Raw genomic sequence first — 20,948 nt, 5'->3', positions numbered from 1 at the left:
AAGGGAGACCCAGGGTCTCTGTCCCCGCTTCCAATCTCAGCCAATGGCTGCCCAGGCATAGGACCCACTTTAACCACCGCTGCCGACTGCCCAGGTGAAGTCAGCTGGTCCCAGCTCTGCACTCAGCACCTCCCAGACCTGCTGGGAGCTTCCTGCCCTCCTTCCACCCTGCTGCCCCGAGAGCCTAGCCGGTGCCTGGCACCTGAAAGCACGAAGTGAGTAGCTGCCACATGAAGTCATGGCAGCACATCTAGACGGGGTCCAGACTGGCCTGCGATCGAGCCCTGGCACGATCACTCATGGGCTCTGTGACCTCGGGCAAGCATGGCCTCCCGTCTGTAAATGGGGCTCCTGACAGTATCTGCACCTCAGGGGTGTCGGGAAGATCCACCCCATGACTGTGTTTCCAGCTGGGCTGGGCTGAACAAATGTTTGCTGCCCATAGGACTCTTGGTCGGGTGTGTTGATTTCTGGACTCCTCTGGAACTTACTCTCTTGGTCTGTGAAGTGGCCTTTACCTCTTGTCCCTGCTGAAACCTCCATAGCCAATTCCCAGGGCACAACCCGGCCCCATCTCTGTCTTCCTCCCAAGCTCTCCCGTCCTGTCTCAGGGGCAGTTTCCTTCTTCTTCCATTTCTGTTCTCCCGCCTCTGTCTGTGTCTCCACCAGGGTTTTACTCTTTGGTTTCCCTCTGTCTCTGTCTGCCAAAAATTCTCTCCCAGTGGAACCAATACTCCAGGGGTCTACTGTGTTCCCTTTTACAGCAGTGAGATGGGAAGAGGGAGGGAGGGAGAGAGAGAGAGAGGAGGGAAAAAAATCAAAGCCCACATATTGGTTCCAGATGTGGCCCTCTCTCACAGCCCTCTCCAGCAATTTAATTAAATTCCCCCAGACAGCCAGGAGGGTTTCTTAATGATCAAATTTCCCGGCTCCCCTCCTCGAGTGGGCCCACTCTGTCTCCCTGACGGATGGCCGACGGGGTTCTTCCTGCCGTCAGCTTTGCCAAGCGGGGCCAGTGGGGTGGGGTGGGGGCTTCCCGGGGAGCACAAAGGACCCTGCCCTGCAACTGCCTCTGCCCTCCCTCCTTCCCCAAGGGACCTGAGTCCTCCGAGCCCTCCCTTGGCAGAGCCCAACTGGGCTTAGCTGCAGTGGCTGGAGGGGGCCCAGTGGACCCCTCCGCTGAGCTCTGCCTCTAGGGTGGCCTGCCGGGGACTGAGGCCAAGTAGATGCCAATGGGGGTCAAATGGGGGGAGTGTCTGGGATCAGGAGTCTAGGCTTACAGACCAGCTAGAGATGGGGCAAACTCAGACCTCCTCACCACTTCCTCCTACCACCCATTTTGCAGCCCAATAGACCAAGGCTCAGAGACGGCAAGGCCTGGGCCAAGATCACACAGATCTGCTTGCCAGAGATGGCAGAGGTGGAGGGAGGCTGACCAGCATTTAGGATCTGCCGGTGAGAGGCTGGGCATTATTTCTGGGGACAGTTCCCCCATGTGAAGCTAAGGGTCACTCTCAGTAGACCCCTGACTTCTGGAGTGGGAAGGAATCTAGGGGAGCCTCGAAACCACCATCTTCTTGTGTAGGTGGCATGGTGAGGCTGAGGAGGGCCAGGCCAGAGCCCGGGCCCAACTCCCTCCTATCTTGGAGCGAGGGGGTGTGAGGGGCTTTGTATGGACTGAATTCTTGTGTTCCTCCCACATTCATATGTTGAAGACTTACCCGCAATGTGATGGTATTAGGAGGTTGGGCCTGCAGGAGGTAATAGGTTAGAGGAGATCAGGAGAGTGGGGTCCCTAGGATGGGATTAGTGCCCTTATAAGAAGATAAAGAGACTCCAGAGTGCCCCTCCCTGTGCATGTGTGCAAGGAAAAGGTCATGTGAACATGCAGAGATGGCAGCTGTCTACAAGTCAAGAGGAGAGGCCTCAGAATGAAACCTGCCTTGTGGTACCTTGATCTTGACCTTCCCAGCTCCAGAACTGTGAGGAATAAATGTCTGTTGTTTAAGCTGCCCAGTCGGTGATAATTTGTTATGGTAGCCTGAGCTGAATAAGACAGGCTCTCAGTACCTTCTCACATTGGTCTCCTGGGCTTCTGGGGGCTCTGAGGTCACACCTCACCTGGAAGAGGCTGGGGTTCAGGCAGGGCCTCTGATGTGGGCACACAGGGCTGGCAGAGGAAGGAGGTCCCACACTGGGTCTTCAGTGGCCCACCTAAAGTTCTGGGTGGCCCACCCGGGAGCTACACCAGGGCCTAGCCCAGCTCATAACCGGCTCTCAGAGGCCCCACACCATGGCCAAGCACAGGGACCAGTTGGCAGTGCCTGGGGCTGAAGTGGGGGGAAGCGTGTTGGGGAGCAGAGGGCTCTGACCAGCAGAAGCAGTTTTCTTAGAGGGGGCAGGTGGCAGGAAAGGAGCGAAGCAGGCCACTGGGAGCACAGAGGTCCCTGGGGCTTGCCTTCCCTAAGCCTCAGGGTCCCCAAAATGCTCCTGAGTGCTTCTTAGGAGAGCAAACAGAATGAGGGAGGAGACAGGAAAGTCTTTCCCTGGCCCAGCCAATGTCCTACCACCCACTCCTACTCCCTCAGTTCCCCGCTGAGCACATAGAGGGTTGGGCTTCTGGCAGTGGGGAATCAGGGCCCTGCCCTTCAGTGTGGGGACCAGGGCCAAACAGGGCCTCCTGCTCAGCGACAGGCTGGGGTCATGAGGCTCAGAGGTCAGGGTGGGGTCAGGGTGAGGGGAGGGAAAAGAAAAGGAAGGGGAGCCAGCCCTGAGCAGAAGTACAGGAGGAAGCCACGGGTGGCGGTTCCATGACCACACGTCAGAAATATGCCCAGCCCTTCATCTCTGCGCCTCAATGCCCCTGGGACCTGCCAGAGCTTCTCCCCTAAGAAGAGAAAGCACAACTCAGTGGCAAATTGTTCCACTTTTCAAATACTTCCCTTCATGGAAACTCCACCAAAGCAAAAGAAGAGAAATTAAAGGGGGGGGCCTTTCACCCATTCCCCCCCTCAAGGACCTCACAAAGGACAGACCTGGCTGCTGGCGGCCCCTCCTGAGCAGAGGGGCCTGGGGACGGTGAGATGCTGGGATGGGGCCAGGGACACCCCCCCCCTGGAGCCACCCGCCCCGGGCATGTGTGAGTGTGTGAGAAAGACAGTGTATGTAATGAATATGTTAGTGAGTGTGTATGAGAGTGTGACAGTGTGTGAGAGTGTATGTCTTGTGAGTGTGAAGATAGGTGTGCACAAGTATGTATGTGTGTCAGAGTGAGTGTGAGAGAGACAGGTGTGTGAGAGTATGTATTTATGAGGGAGATATGTGTGAGAATTTGTGTGTATATATGTGCATGTGAAAGTGTATGAATGTGTGTGTGTGTGTGTGTGAGAGAGAGAGAGAGAGAGAGAAAGAGAGAGAGAGAGAGAGAGAGAGAACAGGATGAAGTACCTGGGCAGGAGGCAGGTGTCCTGAGTTCGGGCTCCAAGGAGAAGTTAAGAGCTAGGCTCTGGGTTTGAATCCTGCCTGGGCCCCTCACTGGCTCCCTGACCTTAATTAAGTTGGTCAGTTATTGATCTGAGCCTCAATTTCTCAGAGTGTGACATGGGACTCCTTCTATCACTTCCTTACTGGGGTGTTATGACAAGTCAGTGACACGATCTGTGTTGAGCTTCTAATTTAAGTTATAGGACACAGGACACAGTCAACCAAAGGCTGCTGCTGGTGTCAGTTTATCATTCATAGTCAGGCTGGGTCCTTTGGTAACCCAGCAAAGTGAGGGGACACACTAGTGCAGGTTGGGAGAGCCCAGAGGAGGGGACCTGCATGCTGGGAAGATGTCACTAGATGGAGCTGGGAGGAGAAAAGGCGTTTGAGGACAGACCAGGGCCTTGCCCCGGTGTTCATGGCCTTACCTTCTACTCCAGGTATAAGAGCAGTTTGCAGGGCCTGATTCCCTGCCTCTGGCTGATTTAGCGTTTTGGCCTAGCTAAGATACACTCATTGGTAAAAAGGGAGAAAATCCACAGAAGCACAAAGAAGATCAAAGTTCCCCGGATCCCAGCATCATGAGTATCTCAGCACGGGGCCATTGAGAATTAGCCCTGGCTACGTACGCGTGCATACATGCACACATGCCACACTTTTCCCTCAAGGGGATCACACAGTACCGCTGTTGGCATTGCACAGCTGGAAAGGCTAAACTTCTCTCCTTATGTTTGTTGACAGTTTTTCATCCTGTGTGACTCACCTATATGTGTTTCCTTTGCTCAATTTTCTTAGTGTTTTTGCCTTTTTCTTACTGGTTGGTGACAATTCTTTATATATGAAGGTGATCCCCCTATTACCTTGGATACTGAGAGTGACTCCCAAACTCTCTGGGGAGTAGGAAACAGGGAGAGGCTCTGCCAGGGTCTGAGCACTGGGTGCTTGGCCCTAGGACGCTCAGCCTACTGAGGAGCCCCAGAGCTGGGCAGCAGGAAGTGGCTAGGCTGGCAGAGCAGTGAGGGACAGTGGCAAGGAAAGAAGAGAGAAGGTTCAGAGCTGGAATCAGAGGCTCTGAGCGGCAGAGGCTTAATGGGAGGCAGATGGAGGAAACAAGTTTGCCCTCGCTGACAGGAGGGAGGTCAGGGGGCATGGAGCTTTCTAAAGATAGGACCCTGGGCGACAGGCAGGCGGCAGGGCCTGGCTCCAAAGTGTGGTGCCCAAGGGCTGTGACAGAGCAGGGGTCAACTCCTCCCTCCTGCGTGTCCAGACCCTCTTGGACCCAGAGCCAGAGAAGCTGCAGGACACTCGACTTCCAGAGGCCAGGTGTATGGAACAGTCCCCCAGACGTGGCTGTAAAACACTGGACCTCTCTGAGCCTCAGTTCCCTTGTTTGTAAAATGGCATGACACCATCATCTACTCAATAGGATTTATTGAGATTAGTATGTTAAGCATTTAGCACAGTGCCTGGCACATGGAAAGAGCTCAGTAAATAGCTCAAGTTAACTCACATTATTACCATACTGATCACAAGACAATTATTGTTTTCTTATGGGTAGAGCTCTCCATGAGCTAGCCGTCAGAGCCGAAGGGCCTTCATGTTACAGGTGAGTAAACTGAGGCCCAGAGACCAGAAGGGTCATGCTTTGGGCCATCCATTACAATGGCTTTAATTGTGTCCTCCAAAAAGGTAGGTTAGGTCCTAGCCCCTGGTACCTATAACTATAACCTTATTTGGAAATAGGGTTTTTGCAAATGTAAATTAAGTAGAGGTCATACTAGCTTAGGGTGAGCCCTAAATCCAATGAATTGGATTCTAAATCCAATTTAGAAATGACTAGGAGATTTGGACAGAGACAGACACAGGGGAGAAGGCCAAGCGAGGACAGAGGTAGTAGGCAGAGATGGGAGTGATGCCATCACAAGCCAAGGAACACCTTGGGGCTGCCAGGAGCTGGAAGAGACGAGAAGGGATTTTCCCCTAGGGTTTTTGGAGAGAGCATGGCCCTGCTTAGGAAACTAATGGAGCCAAGGCAGAAGTGGGCCTCAGACCAGGCTGTCCCCCGAACTCTGCCCTGGACCCCATTTTAGACGGGCCTTGTCTACTTACTCACTGTGTGCCCTTGGGCAAGGCAGGCCCCTTTGGGCTCTTTGGTTCCCTCACCTGTGCTATGGAGCAAGTAACCCCAGATCAAATGAGAGAAGGCTGTGAAGCCCCTGGGTTGCCTGCAGGCTGCTGCGCCCATTTGGAGGCCTCAAGGTATGGACCCTGGATACAAGGGCAAGCATTCCCAAACCCCCAGGGTAACGCCTGGGGAGACTGAGGCACATCGGAGCAAGTGCCCCATCCAGATGCTCATTGTTGCCAGATAGGAATTTGGGCCCAGTTGCCCAATATTCCGATTTTACAAGATAAGCTGGAAATCTCCATTTCTGTGTGAGCAAAATTTCCCAATTTCAGTCAAGAAGAAGATACTTCCTTCCTGGAGCAAGAACCAAGGCAGAAGTGTGCCGGGAACCATGGACCCTGTGGTCTGGAGTCCCTTCTGGCAAGCCCGCACTGGCCCACCCTAAAGGGGCTTCCACTCAGCTGTCCCCCCCCCTCCTCCTTGCTCTTTTAGGCAATGGAGGGGGGAGCAAAATGAGGTATTCTGAGTGTCCGGTGGGGGTTTTAACAGCTTGTCATTTCATCTGCACAACCACCTTGTAAACTTACCAGTAACCACAGAGAGCAATTATCCAGCCTCTGTTGCATACTCGACCCCACGAGGTATCGGTAGCTGAACCGGGACATGCTTTACATGGAGCTTTCTTGTGTAATCTGTTTTGCTCTTGGTGGAGGAGCAAGATTTTAAATGTTTAAATGCCCATTTTAAATGTTTAATCATAAGACACATCGGACTGTCTTTAGAAGTGACTCTAAACGGACTTTCCTCCCCTCTACAACTCTCGCCTCCTGCAGGTGCCAGGCGGGAAGACCCCAAGCCAGCCCGGTGGGGGGTGGGAGGCCAAGGCCCGGACGGCACACGTCTTCATAACGGACTTGCGAGAATCATGAAGACATCAGGGCCCCACTGTGGGGCTCGAGGGTGGGGAGGCTCAAATGAGTGGTCGAAAGTTAAATGCCTAAACCCCAGAAAAGTGGTCCTAGGCTTGGGGGCGCGGATGCTCGAGTCACCATCACAGTGGCTGGGCCGTGCAATGGGCGGAGCTCGGACGGCGCCCAGCGGCCGCGGGCGGGATCGCAGGGCGGAGCAGGGCCGGGCCCGGCCGGGCTGGGGCGGGCAGGGGTGGGAAGTGGCGGGCGCGCCTCCGGCTGGGGTCAGGTTTGGCGGCGGTTCTGTGCCTCGCACTCCAGGGGCCGCACGTCGCGGTCCTCCGAGCCCGCAGGTGGCGCTGTCTCCGGGGCCGGTGCAGACAGGAAGTCAGTGCGAGGGTCACTTCCGGCGCGGAGCTGCAGTGGCGGCGGCGGCGGCTCTGGCAGGCGCGGGAGCGAGACCCGCCGAGAGCAGGCCAGGCCCGCGGCGTCCCGGCCTCGGCGTGAGGTGCGGCCGTCCTGCCGCGCCCGCGCCGCCGCCATGCCTTTCCTGCACGGGTTCCGGAGGATCATCTTCGAGTACCAGCCGCTGGTGGATGCGATCCTGAGCTCCCTGGGGATTCAGGACCCAGAGCGGCAGGAGCCCCTGGACAGGTAGCGCGCTCCCTTCGCGCCCGCCTGTCGGGGCCGCTGCGACCCGGCGCCGCTTCCTCGTCGTTGCCACGCCGGGCGGGGCGGGCGCGGCGTGGGGAGCTGTGTCCCCGCGTGCAGATAAGGGACAGGCGGAGGCCGGAGTCGCGCGGCGTCGAGCGGGGACTCCCGCGCTGCCCTGTGCGGGGCGCAGCGTGCGGGGCGCGGGGCGCGGGGCGCAGCGTGCGGGGCGCGGGGCGCGGGGGGCGGGGCGCGGGGTGCGGGGCGCGGGGCGCGGGGCGCGGGGCGCAGCGTGCGGGGCGCGGGGTGCGGGGTGCGGGGCGCAGGGTGCGGGGCGCGGGGCGCGGGGCGCGGGGCGCGGGGCGCGGGGCGCGGGGCGCGGGGCGCGGGGCGCAGCGTGCGGGGCGCGGGGCGCGGGGCGCAGCGTGCGGGGCGCGGGGCGCGGGGTGCGGGGCGCGGGGTGCGGGGCGCAGCGTGCGGGGTGCGGGGCGTCGGCAGGGCCCCCGCTTCACTGCCACCCTGCGCCCTGGCCGGTGCTTTCCACCTGCAGTTGCCAAGGAGCAGGGTGGCCTCTGAGCGCCTCAGGATTTACCCCCGAGCAGCAAACTTCCTGTAGCTGAGTTTGCATTTTCTATAGACAGGGGCACGTCTCGCTGTGACCCCCCGGGAAAGGTGCCCGAAAGGGGCACATCAATGAGCCAAACAAAACCCCAGCCTTCGTGGTGCTCGTGCGCCAGAGGAGAGACACTGACGGTCACGTCAGGTGTGCAGTGTTTTAGTGTAACGGAGAGAGAGCGGAGGAGGGGGGACCGGGTGTGTTTTCAGGGCATCAGTTGGGATTTCAAACACAGTGCTTATTGTGTCTCTTCAGGGACTTGGGTGGAAACGCAGGCTTTCTTCATCGCTGTTCTGTTCCCTTTGAAGCTTGTTGGGAAAAGGTGTCTCCTTAACTCGAAGGCTGTTCTGGGGGGGGGGTCCGGGCAGCACAGGGCGGGTGCATGGCCTTTGCAGTCCCAGAATGTTTGCTTTGCACCCGACGGGCTCTCTGGGGCTGGGGGATGCGTTGGAATCCGGCCGGGCAGTAAGGATGGAACCTTGACCCCGACCATGGATGGGGTGCAGATGGGTGAGACTAAGAGGGGCGTGGGGAGCTCCACTGGGGAAGGGAAGCCTCACCAAGAGGACGAGATGGTCTGTGCAGGAGCGTCGTGCAAGGGCAAGCGCTGTCCCTGGGCCTGAACTGCTGGGGACAGCCACGTCGTTCTTAGTGGTCAGTGCTGCGGGGAGGGAGCAGGATTAGGACTGGGGTGTGAAGAGCCTTGTATGCACCCAGCCTTCCGAAGACTGTGGGGCTAATCTTCTCTGTGAGTGTACGTGGGGAAGGAGGACTGTCGGCTGCCCTGGCTGCAGGCATTGCCCGGGCTCGTCCGGCATCCTCTGCAGCTCAGGGATAGTATCTGAGGAAGAAGCATCAGTGTCTGATTCTTGCTCCTGGTCGTAGGGGTTCCCTTCAGTCCCAACAGCCTAGGTGTGTGAGGCTTTGTACCCAAGCCCGGGATCAGATTCTCGGAGCAACTTGGGAGGAGGCTGGAGACAGCCCCAGTCCTTTCTCAGCAAACCGGAGGAATCTGCTCCAGGTAAAAGATCCGGCTTGGCTGCCTTTCTACTGCAGATTTGTTTCCAAAGAGACTTTCTGCCTACAGAATCAGGGCTCTTCCTGGAGTGGTGATAACAGCAGGTGACTAAAGGCCACCCGTCCACAGGGTGCCCAGGCCAGCTGGTCACACAGCTGTTCCCACCCTCAACTGGTCTGCCTCTCTCCTGCCCCAGGCCCAGTTATGTCGCCAGTGAGGAGAGCCGGATTCTCGTTCTCACTGAGCTGCTGGAGAGAAAGGCCCACTCTCCGTTTTACCAGGAAGGCGTGAGCAATGCCCTGCTGAAGATGGCCGAGCTGGGACTGACCCAGGCAGCCGATGTTCTCCTGCGGAATGGGGCCAACCTCAACTTTGAAGGTCAGGGGGAGCCCCGAAGGGCTGAGGTGGATAAGTGGCTTAAGTGTGGCCCTGCTCTGGGTGGGCAGCCAGGCCTTTGGGCTTTGCCTGATTGTCCTCTTAGAAGCTACTTCCCTCATGTATTTCATGGGTGACGACTAAGGAAACCCATACTGGGTGGCCTCCCGTCCCCCCGGGCTTCTGTGGCCCTTACCACCTCTGGTCCAACAGCAAGGTTGTTGCTGCTTCTACCGTGTGATTCACTTAGCAAACCTGCCCAGCTCCCAGCAAATGCCCTGCTTCCATTAATGTGAAAAATGCAGCTGCTGGCACCATGCCCAGAGCTATGGAAAGGTCATTTTCTCTTTTTATTCTGAGCCATCTTGCATTTTGTTCATGCCATAGGGAGAGGGGAAAACAGGTAGGCCACAGTGGGCATAAATCACAGCGGGACTGTGTTGGCTTCTAGCTTGTAAGTCCCTGGGGGGGGGGGTGGGGAGTGCGTGTGATGGAGCCATTTCCCTCTCCCTGCCCCGGGGAGGGCAGGGTCAACCAGGAGACATGCACTGCCGACTTGTGACCAGATGGGGTTCTTCGTGCAGACACAGGCTGTGGCCAGGCATGTCTCCCCTCCCCTTCTGAGGACAGGCTCAGAGGTTCCTGGGCTCCTGGAGGGTCAAAGAGCCGATGAAGGGCTGGGGGGCGTGGCATTCTGAAGTCAGTCACTTGGAGACTCAGCTTTGAGAATGTGGCCGTTACAGCCACGCTTAAGGAGCTGTCACTCTGGGTGTCCTCCCAACAGCCCGAGAAGAGATGCCCTGTTTTATGGTCTCATTTTACAGGAGAGGAAACTAAAGCCCACACAGATTAATTACCATGCCCCCTAGCATCCCCCCCAGACCCGGACCTGGTCAGACTCCAGGACCTGTGCTGTAGCGTCCAGGGAGGACAGCTGTGACCCCTCAGGGTGACGGTGCAGCCTTGTCGGGTGGGAGTGCTAGGACGGGGCTGCCAGGCCGGTCCTGGGGTCCGGCCAGAATGTGCCGACAGGCAGAACTTACGTGAGCTATGTCTGCGCCCTCAGACCCAGTCACCTACTACACAGCCCTGCACGTCGCTGTCCTGCGAAACCAGCCTGACATGGTGGAGCTGCTGGTGCGCCACGGGGCCGACATTAACCGGAGGGACCGGGTAAGAGCCAGGTCCAGCCTGCTCTGAAAGGGGATGCGCTCGGGGGTTTGAGCAGCCTCCCGGGCCCCCAGGCCAACCTGGCTGTGCTTTCCTGGCTCAGATCCATGAGAGCAGCCCCCTGGACCTGGCTAGCGAGGAGCCCGAGCGCATGCCCTGCCTGCAGCGCCTGCTGGACCTTGGAGCGGATGTCAACGCGGCCGACAAGCATGGTGGGTCCTCCTGTGGGAGAGCAGGACAGCCCTGGGCCCAGGTGCCTTGTGAGGGAAACGCGGGGTACCCCAGGATGACAGGTGGGCGGGCAGGAGGCAGCACATCTGCTGGCACAGCACGGCCTGGCGCACAGGTGCATTTCGCTGGCTTGCAGAGGCTTTAGAGAGAGCAGTCATCGCCCCACCAGTCCCTGGAGGGCTGGGTAGGAGGAAATGGGGTGTGTGTGCTCAGCTTCGGGGGGAACCATGGCTTCCTCGAGGGTCTTGGGTAGCATCTCAGGGTCCACAGAAATCCTGCCTCTCCTGGCCCTTCTCCCAGTCTAGTGTGGGTGGAGCGAATGGCCAGCAACCGGTCACCCTCAGCCCGGGCTGAGAGGTCATCTTCTGACCCTGAGCGCTGGCATTTCCCGTCCCCCTCTGGGGTGGCCCTGCCCTTGGTCCCGCCTCCCACTCTTCACTCTGTCGCCCTCCTCAGGGAAGACTGCCCTGCTCCACGCCTTGGCCAGCAGTGACGGGGTGCAGATCCACAATACCGAGAACATCCGGCTCTTACTGGAAGGAGGTGAGGCCGCCCCTGACCCTCACTCGTGCACCACGTGTCAGTTCCTCCAGGCCGTCCCTGCCCCCGTAAACATCATTGCTTTGCAAGGGCTTAAGGCCTCCTCCCACCTTCCCTTGTTCTCCCTGCTGGCTCTTTTAGGGGCCGACGTGAAGGCGACCACCAAGGACGGGGACACCGTGTTCACCTGCATCATCTTCCTGCTTGGCGAGACGGTGGGAGGGGACCAGGAGGAGGCCCGGATGATCAACCGCTTCTGCTTCCAAGTCACGCGGCTGCTGCTGGCGCACGGGGCCGACCCCAGCGAGTGCCCAGCGCACGAGTCCCTCACTCACATCTGCCTCAAGAGCTTTAAGCTGCATTTCCCTCTCCTGCGCTTCCTGCTGGAGTCCGGAGCCGCCTACAACTGTTCCCTCCACGGTGCGTCCTGCTGGTCTGGCTTCCACATCGTCTTCGAGAGGCTGTGTTCTCACCCAGGCTGCGCCGAAGACGAGAGTCACGTGGACCTGCTGCGCAAAGCCGAGACCGTCCTGGATCTCATGGTGACTAACTCCCCCAAACTCCAGCTGCCGGAGAACTTCCACATCCATCCTGTGGGCAGCCTGGCAGAAAAGATCCAGGCCCTTCATTTCTCCCTGAGGCAGCTGGAGAGCTGCCCCCCACCCCTCAAGCACCTGTGTCGCGTTTACATCAGGTTCTACCTTCAGCCGTGGCCTGTGGATGTGAAGGTCAAAGGCCTACCTCTGCCTGACAGGCTGAAGTGGTACCTCCTCAGTGAGCACAGCGGCCCCGTCGAAGACGACATCTGACAGCTCCCAGACTGGAGGGAACAGGGCCTGCGCAGCCCAGTCCATCTCTGGTGGATTTAAGTACCTGCGGCAGCCTGAGGGGGAGCCTTCGGGCCTGCCTGTCACACAGAGCAGGTTGGAGACGGACTTGACCTTAGTACAAAGGCGGCCAAGTGGGGCCCAGCAGCTGCGATCATTCCAGCGGGCAAAGGCTTCTGTCTTTCAGGGAGACTGCCCCCCTCCATTCCTCTGGCAGTACCCTCAAGCTCTCAACCCATTTTGGAAAAAAGGACGGGGTTTAGATTTGGGACAAGTTTATACTCTTAATTTGAAGGGAGTGCCAGACATTCCCAGAAGCAGGGTAGCTCTGAGTCTAGGTCCTGAGAGCTGCGTGGAGGCAGAGCTGAAACCCCAAGGAAGCTGGGTGGCGCCATGGGGGTGCAGCCCAGTGGAGGCCCTTTGCTCCCACCTCCTTATGTCCCAGGTTCTGTCACTTACAGTGCTTTTGGTGGGCGGAGAGACAGCTGACTGACTCCTGCTATCATCTATAGCTCTGAGCCCCGCCCCCAAGGCACAAGGCTGTGCTCTGGTGGCCGCTGTTTGTGCCAAACCCAGTGGACCATGCCTTCTCCCTAAAAGCAATCATGCATGACCAGGGACAGCCCTTTTCGGAGTGTTTCCTTTTGTGAGGGGTCATCTGATGGAGAAAGCTACCAAGACTGAAAGCCGACTGTCCCACCCAATGCTGAACCCTCACAAAGCTGTTTTCGCCACGTTGGTCATTGTGAATTGTGTAACTGCCTCGGAAAGAAACGGAGGCCACTCAATGACATATTTATATTACCAAATTAAACTGATTTCTCTTGGCCTTAAAGATCCTTGTGTAACACTTCCGCCCCCCAGTTCAGGATGAAGGCTCCCACAGCGGCTGGGAAGAGGTGGTCAGTACGGGCTGACGCAGCACTTGGGCGGACAATTTTCAAGTAGCCAACCCTTGTCCCATGAAGTAAAGCACCTTTCCAGACAGGTGGGGCCTTCATAGCACGGGAGTCACCCTTTTATTTTTGACTGGAAACGCCCGCCAAGAGTGAGGCCGCCGGCTTCTCCCCTTGTTGCAGGCTGTTGTGACGACCCCACTCAGGACCCCAGGCCCCCATAGTCAAAGCAGACTCAGAACATGAGTTTCCCACCAGCCACTCGATACGGCAGGCTGCTGGCAGCCCGCTCCTCTCCCCCAGGGGGTGTCCTCAACAGCCACGTTAAGGGAGCTTCTCTTCCTCTTAAGGCAGCCAGGCCTGTGGCTGGAAGGCCCGGTGGTGACGGAGCTCCAGCTCTCCGCCCCTGACGGATCACCGTATCTCCATGTGGGGAGCACCAGGGGCCCTGGCGTGGGTGGCGCACAGGCCCGCATTGGGCAGCAGAGCCCGCCTCCCACCTTGCTGTCCACAGCGGCACCCCGCCCGCTGGGTCCTCGTGAAGAGCCTGTGTAGTGAGTGGATGGCAGGCAGGTGTACTCAGTGGACCCCATCGACATGGAGCCTCTGGGTGGCAGCGGCCGCCAGCCCCCCACCCCTGCACTGGTCCCCGTCCTGCCGGTCCCTGCTCATCTCAGGGCGAGGCTGTACACGTGGTAAATCTCATCGGGAAGGTTCTCCTGCCGCTCCTGGGCCAGCAGGCTGAGGCCGGCGCTGCGGATGATCCTGTGCACGACCTCGAGGTCGCGGCACACGCTGCTGTCCACGTCGTCCAGGATCACGCCCTCCTGGGCCATGTTGTCTTTGATGACAATGATGCCGTTGGGGCGGAGGCCCCGCTGGCAGCGCCGCAGGAACTCAGCCAGGTGCTGATCAGTCAGGTGGCCTGGGGACGGCAGAGGCGTGGGTAGCGGGGCGAGGGGCCAGCACACAGGCCGCCACCTGCCGCCACTAGACAGGCCCCTGGCTTAACACAGGGCCGCCCGCGCGGGCTCTCAGAAACCCCGGGCTCGGAAGTCACCCACCCAAGCGCGGCTGGGATTTCACTGTGAAGGGGTGATTTCCAGGCCCTGCCCGACACCTGACAGCACAGGCCACCCAGCCTCCGAGGCCTGGGTCAGGGAATGTACCAAACAGTCCCCTCCCGATGTTAAAGCTCCAGACAGGCTCTGGGACCACAAGCTACGGGGCCAGACCCAGTGTGTCCCCAGCAGGGCGCCGGGGAGGGACAGTGTTCCTTGCTCTCAACAACAGGGAGAGCTAAGGCTTTGAGTTTCCCTCTCCTTAAAAACAACCCTTTTATAAAAACTTCTGTCCACAGTCTTTGAATACAGTAAGTTACTGGTCGTTTACATTTTTTCAACAAAATGCCCCCCCCCCCCCGATGGGTTGCAGCGGGTACTGAGTTAGAACAAATCGTGCAAGATGTACCTTTCAGGTAGTGTCCCAGGGTCCTGGGAGCACGGGGGGTACTGGAGGGGCCCCACTGGCCCGCCCGCGGCAGGAGCACTGGCTCCAGGACCCCGGGGGAGCCCCCGTCTCCAGAGCCGGAGGCGTGCAGGATGTGGGCACGTGGAGCGGTGCTCACCTATCACCCACTGGATCCAGATGACGTCGTAAGAGTTCGGCTCTGGGCTGAAGTCCTGGAGGCCACAGCAGAAGTAGTTCCTCACCCTCTTGCCCTCCTCACCCAGGTAGGTCTTTGCCTTGACCAGGAAGTCCTCGGTCACGTCCACCATGTCCACCGCTGCAAAGAGCGGCAGGAGCAGTCGCTTGGTGATCCGCCCGATGCCGGCGCCGCAGTCCAGGGCGCAGGAGGTGCCCGTCCTGTCCGGGCCTTCCTAAAACGCAGGGGAGGCGACACTGTCAGCGAGGGCTAGGCAGCCAGAGGGGCCCTGGCACTGCGAAGGGGCCATCCCTCACGAGCCCCCGGAGTCACTCAGGTCTGGCCCAGGCCCAGGCTGGCAGCTGGCACCAGGGGGGACGACAGTGGGCGTGAGCGTGGCACATTCTTTTTCCAGGCCACACATTTCGGAAATGAAAGGCAGCATCTACTTGAACGTGCTGACTCGAATGGGTGCATTCACCTTCCCTCACTCCGGAGACCCCATCCAAAGGACAGAATGGAGAAGAAAAGAATGTGAGCAGTGAAAATAGGAGAGGGCAATCAGCGAACATGGGGTTTTAACAAATCTGGGAAGATGGAAAGGGGGTGGAGGAGAGACACTGGGCAGAGGGGTGTGGGGCAAGCAGCCCATGGGGCTTGGTAAGGGAGAGGCCACGCAGATGCCCGCCTGGAACGGGAGGGCCTCGGTGGGGGCCAGTAACCCGGAGCCTGCCTGCAGCAGAACAGCCCCATGTCCACAAACGTGACCCGAGAGCAAAGGTTTCGTCCCCTTTGCTGTTTGGACAGTTTAAGGGGCGACGACTCAGTTCCGGCACCCGGGAGTCCCCCAGTGCCTGTCTGGTAGCCTCGAGGCAAAGTCCACAGTCCACAACCCCCCAGCGCACCCCCCGTCCTTCCAGGCCTGGGTGGCAGCCACCGGTAGATAACCGAAGACTCTGCAGCGGGACACGGAAGACGTGGCACCAGCGCCACATCCTCTCCTCCTGGAGAGCACACCAGACCTGCCTACCCTCAGAAACCTCTGCAGAAACTTCCGGGAGCTGCTGATGTCGATGGCGGAGATGTGGCCGTACCCCCCGAGCATGCCGTCCACTGTCGGTGGGACTTCTTTCCAGTATGTCTTGGCCTTCGAATAGAATTGCTTCTCATCTTCTATCACCTCGCTCGTCATGCTGTCACCAACCACGTCTCTGCTAAGACACCAAACTCAGCAACGGCGCCTCCTGAATAAGAAAAGGCAGAGGATCAGCCCGGTTGAGGACTCCGGGCTCACGCCCTGCTTCGCTGGTCACGCAATCCTGCCTGGTGCAGAGGAGTGTCCAGTGTCCCCTAATCTACTGCCATCCCTTGGAGGTCAGTGCCTTCTGTCTCTTGCATTCAAGTCATTTTGCAAAGCTGTCTTCGTATCAGAGCGGGAGACCCAGAGTTCTGGCTTCTAGTTCTTTCCTTACTCTCCATATACCTTGCTCAATGGCTTCTGACCCCAGGGTACAGAGAACCGTGATCTACACTTAAGAGAAAGGACAGCAAAGCGAGGAGCCCAAGCCTCTGACAGTGGGCGTTCCTGTTGATCCTGGGAGGGGCCTGAGCAGCACCCACACCTCCCTTCCCCTCACTCGTCAGCAACAAGTGGAGTCCAGTCCTTCTTGAACAATGAGCTGGGACTCTGTGCCAGGCCCCATGCTATGAACCCAGGAGATGGCCAGAAGGACAACGGCTACAGACACACACAGTCACAACTGGTAAGGGCAACACAGAAGCACAAGACGTGAGCAGAGCACACCCCAGAGGAACCTAACTCTGCTGGGGTGAGGGCAGGCCTCCCTGGGGAAGTGATACTTCAGCTGAAATGAAGGATGAGGAAGAGTGGGCTAAGCACACGGGCCGAGAAGACCGCTCCAGGAAGAAAAGAGCGTGCGCAGAGCCCTTGCAACTGGAAACTCGAAGGTCCTATGGGTCCCATTTAGGAGTTTAGATTTCACCCTAAAGAGCAATGAGCTTGAAAGACTCTGGGTTAAGCAGGGAGTGACATGAGAAGGTGTGAGTTTCTGGAAGACCGTGCTGGCAGCTGTGTGAAGCGTAGGGGCAAGAGCGAAAGCAGACAGACAGGAGATTGTTCCCAGAATGGACAGAGGGGGACCACAGAGCAACAGCAGGGGCCCCGGCAGCGAGCTCAGTCCCACTGCGCCACTCAGGAGGGAGGACAGAGGAGAGGGGCCGTTCAGCGCTCCACACGCAGCCCGCCTGGCCACATCAGGGATCTACTCTGAGGCACTGGCACCCCTCAACAAATGCTCACCCCGCATGGGCACTGTCCTAGTTGCTGTGAGCTTGTCAACAGAAAGTCCAGCCCCCTGTCAGCAAAAATGGAACCAACTGAACCACAAGCAGAAACAATGAGGGCTCTCACTGAGCCCAGAAGTGCCGTGGAAACTCAAAGGATGGAGGAATCCTTTCCGAATGGCACACAGGGCAGCAGCCAAGAGGTGACACCCTGACATGTATCACTATCTTTCTCTTCCATCACACACGGCATGTAGGTATTCAACAACAAGTTCACTTCCTATTAAATGAACAGAAGAAATCTTTTCATTTTAAATAAATAACACTTACCTTGCTGTGCTCTTTCTGCCTAGCTGTTTGCCTTCCCTCCCAGATGTAAGCTTCCTGGGCGAGGGTCATTACTTTGTCCATCATTAGCCCAGCACGTGATACAAGGTGGGTGTTTGCTGACTGGCTGTTCAGTGAATCAAATAATGAGCTTTGTGCAGCTACAGCCATTTCCCGCTTTTAAGAAAATCCCACCGACAAAAATCTGACCATTCAAAACTGGTAACGCTGAAGGCCATTACCGATGATGTGATTTTTTTGCTTTACCAAAAGCCTTATAACATGATTCCTTTAAATGTCAAGGTCCCCTGCATAATCTAATTTACAAGAATTCCACTTACAGGCAGATTCTAGGAATAAGCCAGGAAGGCACATCTAGGCTGGGAAATGGCAAGGATAACTCTGACATTTGTTCTAACAGCTGACTCATTAGTAAACATGACTCCTGGGGCCCTGTCTACACTTTGCTTCCCCGAGTCCAGACTGGAGTAGGCAGGAGGTCCCTAGGAGTCAGAGAGAACAGTGGGTTGTCAGTCGAGCAGCAGGAAGTCCTCCTACACTCTGCCCAGACCACAGTGAGGAGCTGGGGAAGGGGCCTGGGCACACCTGGCTTTGTCTAGCTGGGAGGGGAAGAGGGAAAGCCTGGGCTCACAGTGAACGGGTAGACTGTGTCTGCGCACCGTTCACGGTCATCCGGCCACCTCCTGCTCCCCCTACAAGGTGTTTAGGGGAACACCTGACTGGCTGCCCCAGCTACCTCTCTTTTCCCGGGATCCACGGAAGAGAATGCTGTTTGAAGTGTCACCGCCATGCCTGGCAGCGTCATCCCATCCATCTCACTTCCAGGCTCTAAGGAAAAGCCGGGAAGCAACAGGAGGCCCGAGGCTGCCTGAAGTTACCTCCCTCCTCCTCGCAGCCCGCTGCACAGGGCCTGTGCTTGGATCTGTGTGACTGCAACTGGACATATGAAAACGGTAGGGAGGTCTATGGGAAAGAAAGAGAAGGAAGGAGAAAGGAAAACAAACCCCAAAAGGGGGGGAGGACTTTAAAACAAAGGCTCGGATCAAGCAGGTCTGAATCTGGCCCTGCTGCTCACTGGCCGTGTAAGTTCACATAAGACACTTGAGCTCAGTTACGTAAGTTTCTTTATAAAACGGGAGCAGCAATACTGACTGTATGGGAAGGCTGTGATGATTAAATGTGGCCAGAGAAGCAGACGGGGATCCATACTGTGGCAGGCACACATTAGCAGAGATTTCTGATCTCTGTCCAAAGAGATTCCCGGCGATTCCTTTGGCCAAGTGTGAAGATCAAATGAGAAAAATGCACTGAAGGGCCCCATACAGTGTCGAGTGCTGGACACAGCTAAGGGATAATCGCGGTCAAGCCGGGAGGTCCACCCAGCAGAGTCTGCAGGGGCGGGTGGGGACTGCTCATCCTGGAAGCACAGACTGCAGCTTTTGGAGGTGCTGCCTTTGTGCCTCTGGGGCTCCTGGTCTCCCCAAAAGCATTCCACATGGACCTGCAACCCTGCCACAGCCCCATTTACAGACAGAAACCCATTCCACTAAAGGAGTGGGGTGCCTTAAGATACACACGCACACCAGAAACCGGGGGCAAGGAGCTGGGAATGCAGACACGCCGACCAGCCCAGGCCCTGGCGCCCCGGGGCCCACTCCACTCCATCTCGCGGCGCGGGGATCCCTCGTCCAGGCCTCGGCAGTGCGGCCCCCGAGGGCATGGCCTCCCACCAGCTGTTTCCATCCCCTACTGGACAGACACCAGGGTCCTGAGGGCGCACAGCTGATGGGCAGCAAGGCCCAGGCCTTCCGCCACGACAGCCTCCCCGCACGCAGCCTGACCTTGGCTCCAAGGGCTCTGGGCGGGCTGTTTTAGGAGCGGCACCTGTGTCAGGCACTGACGGGCTGGGTCCCAGGTGAAATGACAGCAACTCCTGGGCGCCCGTCTCTGCCCTGAGCCTTTCCCTGTATCCTGTGTCCCCATCCCCGCTTCTCGGGGGAAACTGAGGCTGAAGGCGGAAGGGGCTTGCCGCGGCGCAGAGCGCTCGGCCCGGCTTCGGGTGCCCGGCCTTCCTCCTCTACCCCCCACCCGTGGCCCAGGTCAGCCCCACAGACCTGCCCAGAGCGCGCACGTGGGGCCCCGGGTCACGTAACGAGCCGGGGCCTCAGGGCGGCGAGGCAGTTGGAGGTCGAGGCCTCACCTCTCCCGGCGGCCGCCGCCCCCTACTCCGCCTCGCGCTACTCACCCCGGGCGGGGCCTCCCGGGACCCGGGAGAAGAGGATGGGGAAGTGGAAGGGAGGACGGCGGCAGCGAAGACCCCACAAGCCCACAGCCACCTCCGTCAGCCCACGGCCAGACGCGACACCTCGCGGCGCGCGCTGCCTTTGTCCGCACACGCAACTTCCGGGTGCGCCGAGGGGCGGGGCCACGGCTGGCTCCGCCCCCAATCGGCTTGCCCCGCCCACGGACTCCTGACCTAGCTTGACATTTCTGTCCCTGGAAGGACGTCCCGGACTTAGAAGAGCCGCAGCGCCCACCCTCTCCCGCCTCCAGCACGTGTACCAGTTCATTTGGAGTGCTTAAGGCTGGACTTTTAAAAACGAGTGTTCTGTGGGTTTTCCACTGGGTAAAAAGAGGGGGAGCCTTATTCCTCAAATCCCATCCATAACAATAGTATCTTAATATACAGATCCAAAAAGTAAAGAAGAAAAAAAAGAAATACCCTTAGCCATGCCAAGGGTGTGCCACCCCAATTAAGCAGAACAATGAATTTTCCTTTCCAAAAAGGTTGCCCTTCTTTAGGCTCCTCCCATATATAGAAATTCTTGAGCGTCCCTGAAGCACCTTGATGGAAATTTGAGTTTGCAGGTAGGTAGACCTTGTGAAGTTCTTCAAGCCTCACTCTCCTCTTCTGCCAGACAGTTGTAATAATTAGTCACCTTGCAATGCTCTGACGGTTAAATTTGTGGGATATCGCATGACAAGCCCTCAGCCCTGAGCATGTAACTGTTATAACGAAAATATACATCCTAAGTTCATTTTTCCTAAACTGACATCCTAGTCTTATTGACAGTGCCTTCCTCTGGGCGTTGCACACAGGAAGTGCTTAAAGTATGTTTGTCTAAAGAAGTGAAAACTATGCGGGGGCTGCTGAAAAGCCCCACCTGCATCGGAGTCCCTAAATCTATGTCCATATTATTTGGCACCCTCTCTAGAATACTCCATGTCAGCCTTGGGTCCCTTCCCAAGCTTCATTTCCCATGTTTCTAAGGGAAGGGGATAAATCCTCGGTGTCTATAATCTTATTTGAGGGCAGCTCTGAACTTAGCTCTTTTAGGGGTGTCTAAAAATCCACTCCTACCTTTTTTTCTGCCAACGGAAGAGGAAGTCCCTTCCCTACACCTTCCATCCCTGGCTGAAGAGTAGTTGCAGAAATGGAATACATAGTCTGTGGTGCCTCCTCCAGGCAGTCACCTTATAATTTGAATTACAAAGTCTTTTTTCTTTCCATTTTCAAATTGTAAAATTATACCATGCTAGTGAAATTGCTGGTCCAAATTACCCTTGTCCCCCACTCGAAGTTCACAATATAAGCTTCTTCCATGCCCCTTGCCAAACAAGAGTCACAGATGGGGTACAACAGTCCATTTTACCATGACGCCCTGAGAAAAGTCCAGCATCGCATAGCACACAGAAGCAGATCAAGGAGTCGAAATTGATTCTCTTAGATTCCGGGCCCACTGCATTCATGCTGCCCAGCCTTCCAGTGGAAGTTCTACTTCCAGAGACATTAGCCTCAACGTGCCTC

At 57.5% G+C, this 20,948-nt stretch overlaps 2 protein-coding genes across 14 annotated transcripts; one reads left to right on the top strand and one right to left on the bottom strand.

Annotated features, from left to right (window-relative positions):
• Positions 1–6,930: 6,930 nt before the first annotated feature.
• Positions 6,931–12,779, top strand: ASB6 (ankyrin repeat and SOCS box containing 6). The gene is made up of 6 exons (XM_081065822.1): positions 6,931–7,173; positions 9,001–9,182; positions 10,246–10,352; positions 10,453–10,561; positions 11,037–11,123; positions 11,262–12,779. The coding sequence occupies exons 1-6, from the start codon at positions 7,061–7,063 to the stop codon at positions 11,927–11,929; spliced, it is 1,266 nt and encodes a 421-aa protein (XP_080921948.1). The 5' UTR covers positions 6,931–7,060; the 3' UTR covers positions 11,930–12,779.
• NTMT1 (N-terminal Xaa-Pro-Lys N-methyltransferase 1) lies at positions 12,733–19,551 on the bottom strand. Of its 13 annotated transcripts, none has more exons than XM_081065828.1 (5): positions 19,386–19,538; positions 17,123–17,246; positions 15,519–15,732; positions 14,471–14,723; positions 12,733–13,768 (listed from the first exon to the last, which is right to left on the bottom strand). In XM_081065828.1, exons 3-5 carry the CDS (start codon positions 15,678–15,680, stop codon positions 13,512–13,514), a joined length of 672 nt encoding a protein of 223 aa, XP_080921954.1. In that variant the 5' UTR covers positions 15,681–15,732; positions 17,123–17,246; positions 19,386–19,538; the 3' UTR covers positions 12,733–13,511. The 13 variants fall into 13 exon arrangements, with proteins under 13 accessions (XP_080921954.1, XP_080921959.1, XP_080921956.1 ...); XM_081065833.1 differs by lacking the exon at positions 17,123–17,246 and adding an exon at positions 18,293–18,410 and having other exon boundaries at positions 19,386–19,530; XM_081065830.1 differs by lacking the exon at positions 17,123–17,246 and adding an exon at positions 17,877–18,103 and having other exon boundaries at positions 19,386–19,530.
• Between the last annotated feature and the right edge of the window lie 1,397 nt (positions 19,552–20,948).

This window comes from Rhinolophus hipposideros (assembly GCF_964194185.1).
Source record: "Rhinolophus hipposideros genome assembly, chromosome: 11".
In the NCBI taxonomy this organism is placed as follows: Eukaryota; Metazoa; Chordata; class Mammalia; order Chiroptera; family Rhinolophidae; genus Rhinolophus; species Rhinolophus hipposideros.
Note: the sequence above shows the minus strand (reverse complement) of the source record. Positions and strands in the feature narration are given on the sequence as shown.